The sequence below is a fragment of the Podarcis vaucheri genome (genome assembly GCF_965113315.1).
Source record: "Podarcis vaucheri genome assembly, chromosome: 1".
Taxonomy (NCBI): domain Eukaryota; kingdom Metazoa; phylum Chordata; class Lepidosauria; order Squamata; family Lacertidae; genus Podarcis; species Podarcis vaucheri.
The window spans coordinates 78,005,085-78,024,631 of NC_138759.1; the positions used below are offsets into that span (position 1 = coordinate 78,005,085).

Genomic DNA, 19,547 nt, shown 5'->3' on the forward strand with positions numbered 1-19,547 from the left:
GCCCCTCCCCAAGCTAGCATGCTTACCAAATACAAACATGCAGAGTGTAACTTCAAATAATCTAGTCAAGATACTCAGCAAGAAACAGATACGAGATCAAAGCTTTTTCAAAAATTAAGTATTGGAAGACACAAGATCTACCCACCGTGGAAGAATGGCAGATGAAAGTGATTGACTATATGACATTGGCGGAAATGACGAGCAGAATTCGAGACCAGGGAAAGGAGACTGCGGAAGAAGATTGGAAGAAATTCAAGATTTATCTTAAGGACCACTATAAACTTGATGAAGTTTAGAATGTCGAGATTCTATAGAGAGAAAGGGTTGCAGTAATATAAGATTAGAATAAGAAAGGACTATGACGAATTAGAGTTGGAAAAAACATTTATAAGTTGCTATAAAATTTGGACATGAGGATGCAGAAAGGGGAGGTATGGGGAAGTCCGAGGAAAGAAGTTTATGAAATGACATTATGAAATTATATTTGTTTGTTTGTTTGTTTTCTTTTTTGTGTTTGTCTGTTATAAAAACTTTTGTAAAACTAATAAAAAATATTATAAAAAAACAAAAATTAAGTTTTCTTGAGAAAGTGTAACAAAATGGCAATCTAATGGTTAGCTATGAAGGCTGGAAGGAGAGAAAGGAGGATGAGGCTACACAGTGAATTGCTTCTGAGACGAGGAATTCAGTGGGAATTGAAAAGCTAATGAAAGAGAGAGAGAAAGACAGAGTAAGAGAGTTATACTTTTCATTTCTTATGCTCTGGGCAAACACAAGGGTGGGGTAGGGGAGATTTTTATTGTTCGGGTAAATCCAAAAGGAAGGTAAGAAGAAATGACTTCCTTTGGCTATGGCAAGATTTTACCAGACTGGCACTCACTGGGAGTGAGAGTTGAAAGAAAGAAAGAAAGAAAGAAAGAAAGAAAGAAAGAAAGAAAGAAAGAAAGAGTACCCAAAGCCATGATTCCATACTGTCAGGATATCTTTACAACAAGATGACCACTTGCTGGAATGCTGTGGAGCACAGGGGTTCAGAGCAGCAAGAACAGGCACCCAAACTAAAAGCCACCCAAACCTAGCCAAGCTAACAAAGGATACATGGAGGTTTGACAGGTTTGTATAGGACTTAGAAGACTCATTGAGCTCAGGGGTTCTTAGGCTGTGATCACAAAGACTCACAAAAGAAATTGTGATTACCAAGCACAGAAAGGACAAACCATTGTCTTGTTGCTGCTTGACAAAGGAGATAGTCTAGACTTTAGGCTGAGTTTGAAGTAGTTATTGGAAAGGACACTTGAAGTAGCCTCTTCATGCCCCTGTCCCAGATGTCACTGCCTTGAGTGTGTTGGGAAGGGAATGCTTGCAAGGCTGAGCATGCTGTGCTCATGTAGTCTCCCCATGAAATAAATAACCTTGATTTCCAGGTGCTAAATTGTGCAGAAAGCGTAGGTGGCATCCAGAAATACACTTCCCAATACATGGGGGGGGAAGCTGGTGGTGAGGATGTGATGTTGGAGAGGTAACAGGGTGAACCAGAGTCCCAGCTTTCATTTTAAAGAGAGAGAAAGAAAGAAAACCTGAGATGTCAGCCAAAATGTGAAGGCACTATTGTGAAAAACTTGTCTGCTTGCACCTTTCACTTTATTTATTTGGATTATTTACAAATACAACCAGCCCCCCAAAAACTCCTCATGCCCACTGGTGGGTGGGGCTAGAAGCCAAAGTGTATGGAGTAACGAGTGTTGATTCTACCTTTGTACAGTAGGCTTGCTTCTGCACACACTCACACATTCCTCTCTATCTTCCATCAAGGCAAACGGCAAGCATTATCAGAGTTCAATGACACATTTTCACCCAGCAAAATCACTCAAGGAGGGTGCAAAGCAGGGCTGATGAGGGGTATGGCCTGGGGAGAAAGGGTGCAGCAGAGAAGAGTCCAGAGAGCCAGGCAGAGAGGCCAGGGGGAAGGGCTGCATTGAATCCCTAGGCCTAAGATTCCCCATCCTTGGGACATACGGTATGGGCATTCCCTTGACAATTTCAATGAAGGATTTCAGTGACAACTTTCAAGTACAAGTTCCCCTAGTTTGCTTGGTCCTTAAGTAGCTCCTGTTCCCAGATAAAATACAGTCTTAAAAATCCAAATACAGATTAATACACACTGAAAACCTTTTGAGCCAGGATATAGAGGACACAGAAAATGGTAGCAGAATAGTGCTCTCCAGCATTTGGCCAAGCCCACCCAGTTTATCAGAGCCATGCACGAAAGCCAAAAGAAATTCTCCCACTAAGGTATTCCCAGCTGTGCTATGCTGCCTCTTTAATATTATTATACATTACACTAAAACATTTGCAATAATTCTTACCATGGCAACAAAATTGATTGTATCTCTATATAGGTGATAACAGTGAAAATAAATGCAGCTCACATCTGTTCTGTGATCTTGTCATTGACTTAAATGCGATGACCAAGGACAGCACTATAAAACTATGATGATATCAATAGATCTAGGTTCCTCCTTAAGCCTTTAATATTGCTTCTGCGGTAAGAGGAAGCAAGCATATCAGAAGCCAAATGTGATTCTCCCCACCCCCATTCCCTTCAGGAAAAAAAGCAGACTTGAGAGTAATGAATCTGGCACACTGCACCACTTTCTAGTTCAATGAGGTGACAGTATCCTAAGGTGAAAAGCAGAAAAAGTGCAACATCTGAGAGAGGCAACAAAGAAAGTGAGAGAGACCAAGGGCCTTAGTGTGTACTAAGAGTGAGCGGCGTACTCAGCAGCAAGGCAACATAAGAAATTTATTGTAAGGCAGAGCCTGACAGTGCTGTCTTCCTGCACAGAGGAGCTGGAAATGCAGGCGCATTAGAGCATTGGCTAATCACAGCCCATGCGAGGGAAACAGGCCTCAACTGCTAAGCAGGAGAAACTAAAGGACGTAAATGGCCTAAAAGCAACAGGGAAATAGTGGAGAGTGGCAAAGACAGGCTACAGTGACTACAGCCATTACCGTGACTTGCTCATAGAAGCCTGGGAGCCTAACTCTGACCTTGTTTAGCTGCAGACGTGAATACCTCTGCACATCTTGAAGTAGCTTCCATGTTAGGGGTGGAACTAGGATATGTGCACATCTAACAAGGGCATGCAGAGTTCTTATTCTCTCGGCATTGTTGAACTGGGGTGGGATAATACCCTACATTTTAATTAGCATAATCTGTGTTTTATTTTCACAAGCCCTGCAGCCTCCAAAATAGAGCTGGAGGGTCTGTTCCCCATGGATAACTGCAGTGTTTCACGATCTCAACTTTCTAGAGCAGTAGGAAGTTCTATGGTAACTACACAGTATTAGTTTCTTTGTGAGAAGAAAGTTCAGGAGAGATGTGTGTGTGTGTGGTTTATCCGCCATATACGTTTTTTTTTGCAAATGTGAAGGTTGGGCTAAGGGGAAGCAAGAAGTCACATGATTAGGCAATTATTGTTACAAAATGGCATGAGTTCAGTTTCTTGAGATCTGAAAATGCTAGCCAGAATCCCCTTAGCAATCTTTCCAATCCAGCTCCAAACTAAAAGCATTTATCTCTATCCCTCCTCCATACTTCAAAACTAACTCTTTACCACTCCCAATATCAAAATCTATGTCCAAGTAAGGTCTTCACAAAAGTGGAAGTTTTAATACCCAATTTCCACTGTTGTGTGCCTGTCTTTATATAATTTCCTTCACCATCTCACTTGTGGTCTTCATACTGAATGGCACAGTTGATGACACAGTTACATGAAGCCATTTTACCATGTGATATCAACCTGGGAATAAAAATATGTGAATTGCTTTGGTGCCCACAGAGCTGCCATGAGAAAAACTCAATATTCATATGCACCTAGAACAGTTTTTACCAACTCAGTGCCATAGCTGTCAACATTTCCCTTTTCTTGCGAGGAATCCTATTCGGAATAAGGGAATTTCCCTTTAAAAAAGGGAAACGTTGACAGCTATGCTCAGTGCCTTTCAGATGTTTTGAACTGTAACTCCCAACAGCCTCAACCATTCCAGTGCCCTTGGGACCAGTTTCCCTATGAGATTGCCTTACCCTACATGTGCCCTCGACAGCTTTGATTGATGGAATTGTCACTACTACAGGTGCCACATAATACCTTTTCCACATATATAAGGACTCCATCGCTTAGTGTGGCAGCGTCTACACTTTGGAACTTCCTGCCTATTGAAATCAAGCAGACACCTTCACTGTACTCTTTTTAGTGCCAGGCCAAGGGAAGTATACCGAGATGTTTGGAAAGATGAGGTAATTTTCATCTGTATTTTAACTTTTGTATGTTTTAAAGTGGGGTTGTGTCCCCACCACCGCCACCACCATTGATTTTACTGTTTTATCTTTTGTAAACCGCTTTGAGGTTTTTGACAATCAAGTGGTATAGAAATATTATTAAATGAATAAATATTGTTGGCCAATAATACAAGGAGGTAATGCCACAGTATATTATATATTTAGGGTCATAACGTATGTATTTCTTTTAAGTTAAAAATCAAGGCCCGATGGGGAACATTCAAATTATTGAAGTCTCACTAGTTTCTTTATATGTTAGGAAATACAGTTCTACAGGCTTTTGAGCTACCTTCATCAAATGTGAGATAACAATAATTTTAATTAACAAGCTGGAGAATTGGGCTTATGTGAGCGTTCATTGGCATTTTGAAGTGGACCTGCAAAACGGATGTCTCTTCAATGGGTTTGTAGCACACTACTGAAAAGCACACACAAATACACATTCATTTTTACTCCCATGAAAGCTTGTACTGCAAAACTGTAGAGTTACAAATGGCCAGAGCCTCGGGAGATAGGGAGACCATTGTTGATAAATTGTGCAGGCAGCTAGAAGCGCATTTACTGAATGGATGTCTGAAAATAATTTTCCACTAACCTCTGAAAAGTTAAATCGATAAAAAGTGAAACATTTAACTGAAAATACAGTCATACCTACAAACTTAGCACGTTATGTGAAGTAAAACTATGAGGTGGTAGTGGTGGCGGCTTTTTAAGAAACCTTTTTTAATCACCAACCCAATTTCTTTCTAAGTATAAAAACTGCTAAGATGTTAAAAGCAGTAATATCTTCACATATCAGTAATTAGATTGCTGACCGTCTATTGCTTGTCTTACTCTTCTTCATTGTCAATATAATGATTCATTACTATTATGATTACCACCATTTATTCTTAGTTTTGTATGAATAACATGGCAGGCAGTGCTCTATCACAAACAGCAGCCTAAATCACCATTAATGGTTCATAATGATGAATGTTTTATTCAAGAATCTCCAGGATAGGATGTCTACCATGGTCCTTTAGAGGTAGTGAGGAATAACAAAGAACCTTGTCAGGAGTTACACAGACATGTTTTTGGTACTTAAAAAAAATAATCAAATCCCCTAAGCAAAGAATAAGGCTTGTTTGGGGGCTCTAGCTCTTTCAATAAACTCTACTTTGCACATGTTGATTCTCTCTTGTTAATACCTAACCCTAAAGCAGAGCTTTCTAGACTTTTCATGTTGGTGACACACTTTTTAGACATGCATCATTTCATGACACAGTAATTCAGTTTTACTAGCAAACTGGAGGTTAAACTAACCCCTTTTCAGCCTTGGGAGGAGCTCAGAGAGCGTTCATGAGACACACCTACACAATGCAGCTGACACACTAACGGGCCACGACACAGAGTTTGGAAAGCTCTGCCCTAAAGTATGTAAATCAGCTGCTACTCTCTGGCTCATGATACATTAAGGACATTGTCCAACCCTGAAATATTTAAGTTTTTTTCTTCTATACACATACGCTCTCTTTCTCCCCTATTTCTCCACTTGCAATCTTAACCATTCTCCTTTCATGACCTGACAATATATGATTATGTAGCAATTAGCAAGTCAATATATGTTGAAGTTGTGTACAAGTTGTGTTCAAAGATAATACTGAATCTGGAACTTGACCATCAATATCAATAATAAAATGACTGTCCAGTTTTCCTCAAATATTCAGCTATTTTTAGAAGCTAAGCCCATTCCTTTTTATCTGTTTGGGAGTATCTGGGAAGATAAGAACTCCTGCACAAGTTACACAATATAAAAGCGTCTTTAAGGCTAGGTCTAATTATACTGTGTAAATTCAAAAATGAAAGAAAAATGCTTCGCATTGTATATATGTCTTGCATTCTGTGAAGCAGAAAAGTCTCACTTGAGAGCAATTCTAAGTTAACACATGTGATTCATGGGTCTTAGGCCAGACATAGCCATGAATTTCTCACATAGTTGTTTGGCCATTTAAATAAGCTGAAAAGAAAAATAAATAAAACTGTCACATGTCACCATTAAAGTTAAATCATATACCAATTATTCATAATGTTAAAGTCACAAACCAATGATTTATAAGCAAATCAATACAGGGAGAGCTGTAATAAAAAGCACTCTTAACATTTGATGAATATTGATATGAATACATGTTTATATTAAAAATTAATTGTTTGGTTTTGTGACCCTTTGCTTACTGCTGAAAATTCACTGGCACAGAGTAAAAGTAAGTTCATTTAAGTTTGCCAACTTAACAAATACTGCATGTAGAAACAAGCATTTATGAATGAATCTCTTTGTTGGATCAGGTCCAATAAACAGAGTAAAAATGAACTTATAATGTGGATAATTTATAAGAGCATTTATGTCATTAATGAATGTACAGATAATTCTTGTCTGTTCTGACTAGCAGCAGCCCTCTAAAATCCCCAGTAGCATTCTTTCCAGTTCTGCTATCTGAGATCCTTTAACAAATGACTGTCTCAAGTACTGAGCCATCTGCATGCAAAATCTGTGATTCACTCTTGATATGGACTATTCCATAGATTCATCCAGAACCTAGGACTGCACCTCTCTATGTTACACTGGGTCCACACAGATGTCCAGATTGTTCGGGTGCCACCAGCTTTGACAGAACCAAATAGTTTGTTGAGTATTTGTTGAATTCAAGCCCCCCCCCATCGCCAAACAGGTGTTTGACATCAAAGTTGGCCATCTGTTTGGTGGGTACATGTGCACACAACCCTCTGCTACACTGATGGTCTTTGGATTTGAGCCACACTGTATGAAACAAAATTTACAGTACAGGAATCACCTCCGTGCTCAACCAACCAAGTGAAAGAGCAATGTCACATCAAGTACGAAACCAATTATGAGGAAGCACACAATTCAACGTTCAACAGAAATGCACTTGACTCAGGGAAAGGGAGGAAAATATGCTAGATAAATTTTGATTACAAATAACACTGAGGAAACCACCATCTGGTTCCCAATGTTCCATGTAAGAACAAAATTTTAAATTCATTGAGCAAATTATCTGGAATCATGAGTCATTTTGCTGTGGGAGGGGAGAACACCCATCATGATAAGTTTGGGATAGAAATGTGTTGCCTTGTGTGACCAAATCAATAATAAGCAAAAGGGAGAGACTACACATAATCTTACTTAGTAGACTGCAATTCTATGTGCTTAAGGGGTGTCTGCAGAACTTGCCTCCAATAGTTAAAGACATTGTTTATGCACAAATGGAAGCACAGACTTATACTTTTTCCTTGGGTGTTTTTTTTAAAAAAATAAAAATGTAAACCCTTTATTTAGGGTTATCGTCTTGTTTACAATCCACCAGTCCACAAGGAACTGCACTACAACACCATGGAACTATTTGCCTGGAATCAAAAAGTTCATTTTCCCAGAGAAGCCAATTTAAAGCTAAGTTCATGACACTTCTGTTTCTCAAAGCAACATGAAATGAACCCTATAAAATACTGGCATTCAAAAATATGGCTGCCACTTTCACATTCCTGCTCAGGGATACAAGTAATGTAACAAATTAAAAGTAAGAAATAAACACTAGCAGTTTGCACTTTGCTCTTGCCTGAGCAACATAGCAGTACAGTCTGCCTGCTACACTCCAGGATCTAATGTGTTTTGCCAGCTGCTAGACCTAGTGACTGACTTAAAGTTCCCTAGGTTAGGGAACACACTCTCAGGTATGTTCCCGATGATGTCCTGCTGAAGTTGTCACCCTCACTTCTCTTTCCACTGATCTACCATTGCAGCTGGCCTTTATGTATTGTTTCAAACTAGTGAGAAGATCACCCGTGTTTTCCACCAGCAGTTCCTGCTGTAGTTTAAAACTGCCTTGTTTTCAGAACAAGTAACAGGCCAGCCTACTACTTTCCTGGACCTATTTTATAATACTTCTCCCTTTCAATTTAGTCTCTTGTCCTGTCCTGACATTCACTGAGAAGCGAACTCATGTCTCTTTGGTCTCTTATATAAGCCCAGTGCTGCTGGTAAAAAAGAAAAAAGAAAGCAACATTTTGCCTTTTACAGAATGATCACATCACCATTAGATTTCATGAAAATTCTCTCTCAATAGTTCATGTATTTTTTTAACTCTGCAAAACATTTAAGGTCATCATTTTTTATGAGCTAGCCTTTGCTGCAGCTGATAAGGGTATTACAATACACAAAAACAGGAGCAAGGCCACAATAAAAGCATAACAGTGTCTCTTTAAGTGCAACTTTGAGAATTCAGTTCAAAGCAACTGTACATCCTGTTGATAAATGTTTTTAATTTGTCTGTCTTCTCATCTCATCCTAATGCACAGCCTTCTCAACAGTAGTGACACTAGGGTCAGCTCCTCCTTCAGGTTTCCCTTGTGGTGTTACCATTTGTAACCTAGAATATGTGGAAACTATCACCCTATCATTTGTTATGGATTACCTTGTGTTCCACTCATTTTTGTGAGGTCTTTAGTTTCAGTGATAGCCAATAAAGAGGTGGCTAAATGGAACAGGGATACAAAGAAGAAAGCTGTCTTAATAGTGTAAAAGCCATATCTATTGAATTGCTATTTCTGTAACCCTGGTGATGTCTGAGATTTAGGTATATAAATAGCAATATAATCCCACTCATCTGACAATGTAACAAAAAAGCAAGCTGTGTGCTTCAAAGTAGACCGCTTGCTCCCATAAAATGCTTATTCGCTTGCTTTTTGAACTATGATTAATATTTTACTCTTTTATTTCATTTATATTTATTGGAGTTTTGAATCATTAGCATTTTTTTACTCTGACCTATACATATCTCAGCATTCCTTAACTTTAGAAGCAGTGCTCTATTCTGCAAATGTTGCCTCTTTGAAAAGCATATGCATTCTCCCTTTTCTATAGTTCACTCAGGCTTCAAAATAGATAGTCAAGGTCAGTGTGGCTTTCCAAGATTCTGTTCCATATATGAGGACTTCTCAAGAGCTGATTTGATGTGTCCAGATTTGAAGGCGTCTTCTTATGAACAAGCAAATTAGAGAATATGATGGGGCCTGTTAGACCCATATATTTTCCTAGTCTCATTCAGCCAACCCAGTGGTCCTACAGGTACACCTACATAGTCCTGAATTCTGCTCCACCCTGTGCCACCCCTGCCCCATTCAAATAAGTGGCAGTGATGTTGGTGTTAGGAAGGCAGCTCTGCCCAACTTCACCGGCTACTCCTGCTATGTCCAGAGACAAAATAAGATATTGGGGAGTAGTAGGATAACCTGACAGTGTCTAATTAAGGGCTAGCCAAACTGCAGCGCCTCCATTTACTGTGACGTCCCCTGCATCTAGGTCACAGTGTCATCCTGAGGAGGGCTAATATTCAGATTAATTGCAAGTCATCACATTTGAGGAAAAATGAGTCCTTGGTGCTTCCTTCTATACCACCCCACTCTGACGACCTGGCTCTCCCATCATCCTCAACTTCTTTTGCTCCACAGCCCTGCACAGAGCCTGCAACTGTAGAATCAGCAATGGGTTCTTTGATGGCTGCAGACTGTCCTCCCTGGAGGATGGAGCCATTGCAAGGGAAGACCTTGCCAGCCCTCCTAAGCCTTTGAAGAGATGATTCTGGCTCTTCTAAAACTCAGGCAGCAGAGCCCACTGTGAGCTGCCCAGGGTCCTGATTTGCCTTGCCTTGCCTAAAGAGGCTCTGGTAACAATACCACTCACCAAATGAACCCCAGGCCTCAAGTGAATGATGTTACAGATCTGTGCGGGGGGGGGGGGTGTCCCCCTAAATCCTAGGAATGAATAAAAGCTAGGATTTTGATTAATTGGGATATGGATTAAAACACAAACTGCAGAGCTTTGCCAGACAGGGAGTTTCTGGGCTGGCTTATGCAAACCATACTGGCCAAGCTAGGGCCATTAAGGGGAAAATAGAGGGCCATTGAGGGCCCACTGAGGGTCGCTGCCAGTGCAAGAGAACTTCCCCCCTCCTGCCCTGAGGCAGGAGTTTGAAGGTTTGCCAAGGTGATGGGGTGTTTTTGAGCAAGGGTTACTGGGAGTAAGAAGGGCTGCGATCCACCTTTGAGGAAGACAGCCTGAAGGTTGCCTGCACTGCTGCCTCTGAAAATGTGTATGCCATAAGATATGGATTCCCTCCATGCAGACTGAAAGTGTAAATAGGTGAATAAACCATATTTCTTAAAACACAACAGTCTCCGCCATGTCTTCTGTTCTCCAAAGGGACACAGACCCTGGGCTCTTGCCACCACTTGGCATAGAAAGGGGCAGCCACCCAGCTTTTGTAACAATATAATATATAATATTGTAATATTGTAACAATATAATATTTACAGCAGCAGACACCAATCAAACATCTTGATGCTCTGCCCAGTCTGCAACTTGGAAGGAGTAGCCACACCTTCCATGTTTTTTTAGAAGCTCGGGTCCTGGCAGTTCTTGCTTGGTACACAGTGGGCAACTTTGCTAACACTAAGAAGGTCTGGCTCTTGTCAATGCTTGGATAGAAGACTGCCAGGGAACTAGATAAGGCATCTCAAGAACTATGGTGGAAGAAGGGTGAGATAATAAATATAATAAAATAATTAAGTTAACAACAACATGTCATATAGAGTACTGCCTAAAGGAAACCAGTTCTGCCAAGATTCACAGATGACCTGACACATACTGGCAAATCTTCTTGACCTCCTGTGCCCCCTTTTAAACTTTCGCTTTGTTCTCACAAGCAGCAAAAGAAGAGGTAAAACTCTTTATAGACTGTACTTCCTTTAGGCTGCAGTTATGGGTTCACATAATTGAATGCTCATCCATACAAAAAAATAAAATAAAAGCCAAGCAAAAATAAAACCCACTCAAACTCCAGAGGGTACCGTATATCTCCTCCTCAGCAAGCCAATAACTCATATCAGAATTTGAGGCCATCTTTTTAATATTTACAAAGTGAAGAGCAAATAAGATTTTATTATGGAAGTCTGTCAATATGGGATCAAAAAGGAAGGGAAAGTCTGAAATTGAAACAGCTCCAACTCCTTGAGCTAGCACACCACACATATGAGGAAAAGGGCTCTCCCAGCCACAGCTGCCACTAGAGCATCAAGGAACAAGTGGTCCAGCAGCAACCTGCAAAATGCAAATGCCTTTCTTCAAGAGTAGTGTAACCATATCCAGGACAAGTCGCACACCTAATTCCCGATAACTCATTGTCAGCACCTCCATATTACCTTGATTGAGCTTCAGTTTGTTCACTCTTATCCTGCCAATTCCCCCCCTGAAACACCCATTTAGGAACCTTATTATCTCACTGGGTACCACCAATATTATGACACCTTATTCCACAACCTATCTCAACAGTTTCACATAGATCTTGGCTAGAGAATAAGATGGATCCCTGAGATACACTGCAAGACAACTCCCATGGAGCAGAACAGTCATTCCGAGGACCATTTTTAAGGCTGTGAGATGCCAGTGGGCTGAGTGTGTTTTCTTCATTCTCTTCTTAATTGAAGGGTTTATATGCCCCCCCCCCAAGTCCAAGACCTGGGACAATTTTATCCTTCATTCCCGTCTCTCAAAAAAGACCTAGTTATCCCCAGCCCCACTCACTGCATCTTTCCTGAAGCAAAAGAATGTAACTTCCTATTGCCAACCTAGCCACCTTCACAGTAGGATACAGTAGGATACTACAGTTGATGGTACTGAAAACCACTGAGAGGTCCAGAAGAATCAACAGAGTCATGCACAGCTTGTCTGTCCTTCAACAAAGGTCATCACCTGCATGACTAAGGCATTTGTCACCCCCTGAAATTCTAATAATATGGAAAATAAGGCCAATAGCTACTTACGTATTTTGTTTTATGGTAAAACTGTCCCTGTAAAAAATGTATTTGCATTTGCTTGGAGTAAATTTCTATCAAATTCAATGGGATTTGCTTCTAATGAACTTAGAATCTTGACTGCATCCATTAAAACCCAATTTGGGCATGGGTAAAGGCTGCACAGAACCTGGGTAAAGGACAGATCCTGAAGCTGAGGCTCCAATACTTTGGCCACCTCATGAGAAGAGAAGACTCCCTGGAAAAGACCCTGATGTTGGGAAAGATGGAGGGCACAAGGAGAAGGGGACGACAGAGGACGAGATGGTTGGATAGTGTTCATGAAGCTACCAGCATGAGTTTGACCAAACTGCGGGAGGCAGTGGAAGACAGGAGTGAGTGCCTGGCGTGCTCTGGTCCATGGGGTCATGAAGAGTCGGACACGACCAAACGACTAAACAACAACAACAAAGGCTGCATACAAGCAGGGTGAGTGGGAAGAAACATGGCAAGCTCTCTTCTCCATGCTGCGTTATTATATCTAACTGGTTTAAAACCCCCATTTGCAGGGTTCTAAATTACATGGGGAGCCCCCAGAAGTGAGGAGCATCCACACTTCAGACACTGCCACCCAAAACATAGAGAATATGTGGGTATAGTGATGCAGGCACTGAATCGTAACATATTTGTCCAAATTCACTCCACTTACATAAAGCCTTTATTTGGGAGCACAACAAATAGAGCTTCAACAATTTTAAAAATGCCACCAAAATCTGAGAAAGAAGGCAGGCAGGCAGGAAGGCAGGAGCCAATTTGCAAGGAAAGCTCTCAGTTCATCATCAAAACCTCAGTTCATAATTACTAAAGCACCACAAACTCATTTGTATAACATGCTAGTACAAGTGTATAGGATGGGCTATGGCAACAGTTACCATATTTACTCGAGTCTAATGTGCCATCGAATTTAATGTGCACCTCAATTTTCAGAACCTTGAAACAAAACAAAACAAAATTGCGGGCAAATGTAAATGTGCCATCAAATCTAATGCGCACCTTAATTTTCGCAACTAGATTTGGCTAAAAAAAGGTGATCATTAGCTTTGGGTAAATACAGTACATGAATGCAACACCACAAAATATTACATTTGTGTTCCAAACAAGAAAGAAGAGATGAAAATAAAATAAAATGCAGAAGTATTCCTAGATTAAAAAGACATTTTATAAATGGTTGAAGCACATGCAATGTTAATTTCATGCAAAATATCACACATAGCAAATTAAGGAAGACTTTGTTTCATTTGAATAATAAACCTGAATTTTTGTGCTTTTGTCTTCCCATCTGATCTGTTATCTAAGCACACATGTTTCCTGGCGTGTTATTGCAAACACAAAAGCACATCCTTTTTGTTCATTACTGTTAATTACAGTGCAAACCTCCCATAATTAACTATGCTATAGTGTAATTCAGTGCAATATAAACCATCTCTTGCTCATCCCTTTATGTGCAATTTGTTGTCAGCATTTTCAAAGATGTTTCCTCATAATACAATTTTACAAATATGATCATTAGATTATTGCATTACTTCATGCATCCTCACCCTGCTGAACCCATATTCTACAAGTCCAGTTTTGGGAAACAACAGCAGAACCCATTTGACCTCTGCCTTATACAGCAACAAAGGGGCAATTGTCTTACTACAGCAGTCTAATTTAATTATACATGCATGGAATTCTTACACTGCATTATTAAGAATTTCTTCCCCCAGCTTTTGCCACACTCCCCATACTATGGAAAGGCTGTATGCAAATTTTTTGCACCCTTTTGCTCAGTGCCCTATTCCTGCTTTTAAAACCAGGAGGCCATAATCCTCCTTTTGTGACATCAATCATTTTCAGCAAGCCTGATGTGCCAGCTCTGGAGGCTCCTCAGGACAAGCTTTGCTTCCCCTGCTTTGAATGAGAATCAGCACAGTCATCACCCAGCCCTTTGAAATGCATCCTCAGTATGTTTTGCCAGGTCAGTTTTGCATACCCATGACCAGATGTCACCAGCTTCCACTGATAGCAAAGACACAGCATCTGGGCTTCCTTGCAGAAAGCCAGCAGGGTCTTGTCTGTAAACATTCCTTGCTTCACAGTCATTAAGAACTGCATCATTTAGGGTGGTGTGGAGGCTGAAGAAAGCTATTCAAAGTTCAGACAGCACATGAAAGTTCTCTTTTCATGACAACCTTTGCAAGGCTGCTATGAAAAGAAGCCAGCACTTGCCTCCAAATTCCTTCGCCTTTGATCTTCAACAATATCATGTATTTCTGCGAATAGCAGGTAGACAGTGAGTATGCCTGAGAGGGTACAAGGGTTAGGGTTAGGGCCTCATTTCTTCTAGTTGAGCAAAGGAGGAGGGAATATGAGTGGTTGTGAAGATCTACTAAGAAGCAAATGGGCTATGGATGCCATGATGAGATCTTGTGATTGTTGATACACTTGGCCAAATTATCTTTCAAAGAGGGGGCAAGCTCATTCCATGCAATGCAATGCAATGCTGTAGTATAATTCCTCAAAGTACTGTTCTATTTTCAGAAGGCCTAAACAGCTTTATTTAATTACCTGTCACATAACAATGTTATACAATATAAAGCCTCCAACAACTGAATTTTCATATTCTTTCCCACCCAAAGCTTACTGTCTCACTTCCAGGAACATAGAAGTGATAGACACAAACTATGCTGCCTGGCTGCATAACTCTGAATCATTCCAGCTCTGGTTAGGAATGAAGATGCTGGTGTTTATCATTCCCAAGTATATCAAGGTGAGTATGGGGAACAGAAAACAAAACATTCAGTTCCTGTGCATGTTTTCTCAGAAGGAAGTCTCATTTACTTCAAAGGGACTTGTTCCCAAGTAAGAGTGCATAAGTCTGCTGCAACTATTCTTTAGGCTTTTAGATTTTCTTCTCTGTATCACTGCAGTGTGTGCATGAATGGAAAGACTAGAGGGTCATCTATAATTAGATGTAAAATCATGAAGAATAATCCTAGCCCTAGATGATTTCCTCAAAGATCTGCAAAGGCAGGCAGCATGAAACCTCTGAACACACACACACACACACACACACACACACACGCTCACCCCCCCAATCTCTCTCACTCTCTAATCACTTAGGAGGAAGATAGGAAGATTAGCAAGGGGAGGGGGAGGGGAAATTGCAGCTAACCCTTGGGAAGCATAATACCACACTCTGTGGTTTACATTCGAAGGCTGCAATCCTATGCTTGCTCACTCAGTTGCAAATCCTGTACTGTTAAACTCAGTAGGACTTACTTTTGAGAAAACATGCATAGGATTAGTCTGAAATGTAGCTATATTTGCAATAACATACACTTTTTGTACATGGCACTTGGGCAGAGTGAAAGACCTCTCATGGTACAAGGCAAAAACTGTGGCAACAGAGTAAGACTGAATCTAGGGCCTCTTAGATGCCCCCAGCCAAGAGTGGATGGCAAGAGATCACCTCTGGACACAACATTCAGTATTTTTATTGGTGTACCCGTGATGCTGCAATCATTTTGGTGAGAGTTCCCCCCCTCCCTCGGCTCCTTATTCATGTCAAGATATATTTCACAGGGAATCAGGTTGGTTGGAGGAAGGGTTTGGGGTTTTTTTTTTTTTTTTTACTCAGCATTGTGAAGAATAAAGGTGAACGGATGCATGAAGCTACTGCAGTACATACAGGGAGGAGGATGATTTTTAAATAAAAATAAATAAAAGTCGCTTTCCCATTTAAAGCAATGCCATTTTCATAACCATTCCTATCTAAAAGTGGTTGCTATGGGGTTTGAGAGGGAGGATGAAAAAGAATTGGAGGGGAGCTTCACAGTCAATCATTGAAGAAAAGCTTGGCCCCTTTCAGAGAAAGATCTGGATTTCAACTCAGTCCCTAAGAAAATTGCAGGGACTGCAGAGCTGCTGCCATGCAGGGCAGCAAGAACACAGACAGCAGCTGGGGATGGAAACGCCTATTAAATCCTTTAGACAACAGATGGGCAAAGCTCGGCTGTCTTTTTTAAAAAGCAAAACACAATGCACCATGTTTTATTGTCCCACCATGATGAACAACACTTAATATCAACAAGGAGCAAAGGAGAGCAATTTGGTGTGTGTGTGTGTGTGTGTGTAATCACACACACATATACTCTGCTCTAAAAATGCTAAGCTAAAGAGTCTTAAATTCACTTCTAGGGTTGCTCATTGAAATCTTGTGGCAAGACAAGATTGCCCACCGCACCTGTTACCAAAACACCAAAAGGGGATACAAATCAGGAAAGTCTGGTGGACAGAGATTTAACATTTCTGCAATGGTCGCTTCTTTGCAATTACTGTTTCCCTGCCCTTGAAGTGAATCCACCAAAGCAGGCAACCAGTGAGTCCCAATCTTGAATGCACTGAAGGGATCTAATTATGTCACATAGGGCAAAAGCACCTGCTCCCTGCTATTGCCTTGCACTACATTTCCTCCTTTTAATATTTCTTGCTATTGTTCCTTTCAGGCAACAACAACAAACCTCTGGCTGCTGGACATGGATTCTTAAATCAGCAGTAAAATATATAGTAAGATTAAGAGAAAACAGCATAGACAGGGCAGGCTTTTTGGATTATGGCTTTTTTTGTTTCTTTGCTCCTGAATACTTTTTCTGTTTTGACAGTGCCAGGGACACTTTCCAAATAACCAGCAAAGGCAGTATCATACATTCACATAGTCTCTTCCCCCTCCTGGCCCCCAAACCACTGCACCTCCACCAACTGCACCTTAAGGACTACACCCTTTTCAATCATGATGTCATAAAACACTGCTGGTGACTTCCAGCTTCCTCCCCCTCTTCTTCGTTGTCCGTTATGTGCCTCCCAATTCAACTGAATTCTAGTTTTAAAAAAGGAAAGGAAAGTGGTGCACTGAATCAAAGCAAAATTCAACAGCCGCTGAGCATCTTTCCTTCGCGTCCCCCCCTCCACTCAATCAGCCCCTCCCCACACGCACTTTGACTGTCATCAGAACACCACCCCTTTCCAGGAGTGATCCACACAAAGCAACCTGGACTTGTTAAAACAAGATATAAATCACGAAAACAAAACACACACACACCCAGAGCCAGAGCAAAAAAGAACCACCTTAAAGTCAAGCTATTATTTATCAGATGCCACAGCAAAAGACAAGGAATGGCCAGAAAGCCTAGACTCTCCCATCTCCATAATCTCAGCGACTGCTGCCTTATCCCTAGGGCTGCTCCTGCTGCATAAGAACCAACCTGTCTGTCCTTTGCCCAGGGTTTTCTCCAAGCGGTACGGTCCAACATATTGTGCGTGCTGAGCTCCGCTGCCTTCTTTGCCAGTTGATGTCATTTCTACCTGGCTCTGTAATTCTGCGAGGTTATGCCTTGTGTTGTGGTTGGGGAATCTCTGGGCTCTTTTTCACCGCAGCTCTTTAAATTCCCACTTTGCCGCTGTGCAAGCAAAGCACCCAGTCTCTCTCTCTCTCTCTGACTCTTTTGCTGATCTTATCCACTTGGCTGAAGATTCACTCTTCCTTCCCCCCTCCCTTTCTTTCTTTTCCTTTTTGTTTCCTTCTCTCTGCCTAGGATGCTGATGCACGAGGAGGACTTATTAACCAGTGTTTGGGGAGGGAGGAAATCTAAGATCCAAGCATAAGAAGCATGGTGCTGGTCATCAGCACTCCGCACGCCTTAGTTCTCTCTAGGAGCTGTTCGGGGAGAGCTGGAGCAGCGGAAGAGCTGGGGCCCACGGCTCCGACTGACATTACAGGCAGCCAATCCCTGACAACACCTCAGCCTCTCCCCCCCCCTTCCATCCACTACCTTTTCTTTTCCATCAGCATCAGCATCAGTTGCTGCCTCTGCCTGCTACGGAGCATCATAACCAATGGCAACAGCAATAAAACTGTGAGGGGATTCGTCTCCCGATAAGGTCAGTAGTTAGTCAGAATTCAAAACTGCCCTGTTTTAAACTTTGCATGCATGGGTAGATGACAAAAAGAGCTACATAGTCTGTATCAGCTGCACTGAAGCAAGTTAAGCAAACAAAAACTCTGCAGTTCAGTCACTCAAGTCCATCTTGCAAATAATGCTGAGACTGTGGAATAAAAATCACACACACAAAGAAAATCCAGCAATGGAGATCAAAGAAAAAACGAAGTCCAAGAGAGCTTGTTTTTATTTATTTATCTGAGTGACAAGATCTTGGGGCAGATGCCCTTAAAATGAAGAAATTGTGCACATGTACATACACACATGAACACACAACACTAATCAGAATCAAAGATAACTTGGTTATCATAACATGATGAATGCTAGGGTTAAGGTTAAGGTTAAATTAAGAAACTTAAAGGTGCCCAAGCAAAATGCAGTTAAGGAACAAAAGATATTAAAATAGCATGGGAGCAACATGACCTACTCCCTCACTCAAAGTCTAAATAAACATGAGGACACCCCAGCCCTTCTGTTAGAATGCAAGTTCTGCTGGACAGGTAGAAAGTGGGTGAGGGGAGGATTTGAAGTGGAGGGCAGACAGTAGGTGCTGCTGAATTTTTCTTCTGCCAAACCCATTGCCTCCTGAAATCTCCCTGTAGCTGCTTCTCTCTCAGTGGAGAATGATCAGGAGAAAAACAGCTGGGGAAGGTGTGTTGGTAGGGAAAGTTCAAGCAGGCAAAATGAAATCCAGCAACCACTTCAGTCTATCCCTTGGTCCACATGAATTTTCCCCCACCATACAGTATATCTTTCTGATGGCCACTTTTATTTTAAAACAATGGGCTGCTACCATCACACCAACATTATACCTTTACATACCTCGCCTTTTTAGAGCTTACTGGCAAAAAATGGCCATTCGTGTCTTTTGGAGGTAGCTTGCTGAGACTTTTGAGCATGGGATAGGGCATGTGCTTTATGGTAACGTCTCAGAATCACAGAGCTTTTATTGGTATGTTGTGAACTTTAAGAGGCAATCTTGTTGAGCTGCCTGATTATGGAGAGCAGGATGGAGATGGACAGACAGATATTAAAGTTTCTTTTCCAGACCCAATCACTCCATCCATCTTCATCCTGCTTCCCACACTCAGGCAGCTCAAAGAGATTGCCACTTACAGTTTACAGCATTCCAAAAAGTGTGCCACCAAAAACTTATAAACACATTCCCAAATAATTAAAGCAAGTCAGCAGTACCACAGACTGGCTCTAGATAAACACAGAAATAAAAACACCTTACTTCCATGATCTTAGTCTTTGAGGAGGAAATTGCTTTCTAATCCCAAATATACTCCAGGATACCTTAAATGGTGTATTATCCCACATAGCAT

The 19,547-nt window shown here is 41.2% G+C and overlaps 1 protein-coding gene across 14 annotated transcripts in view; it reads right to left on the reverse strand.

Annotated features, from left to right (window-relative positions):
* BRSK2 (BR serine/threonine kinase 2) overlaps positions 1-18,044 on the reverse strand; it is a 400,801-nt gene extending 382,757 nt beyond the window's left edge. For 3 of the 14 annotated variants that reach the window (XM_082193174.1, XM_082193173.1, XM_082193172.1), the window contains exon 1: positions 17,485-18,043. In XM_082193174.1, the coding sequence (XP_082049300.1) occupies positions 17,485-17,578 (94 nt within the window). In that variant the 5' untranslated portion in view covers positions 17,579-18,043. Of the gene's footprint in view, positions 1-17,347; positions 17,428-17,484 lie in introns of those variants that run through there. The other 11 variants (XM_082193170.1, XM_082193163.1, XM_082193171.1 and 8 more) reach the window with 8 other exon arrangements.
* Positions 18,045-19,547: the final 1,503 nt, after the last annotated feature.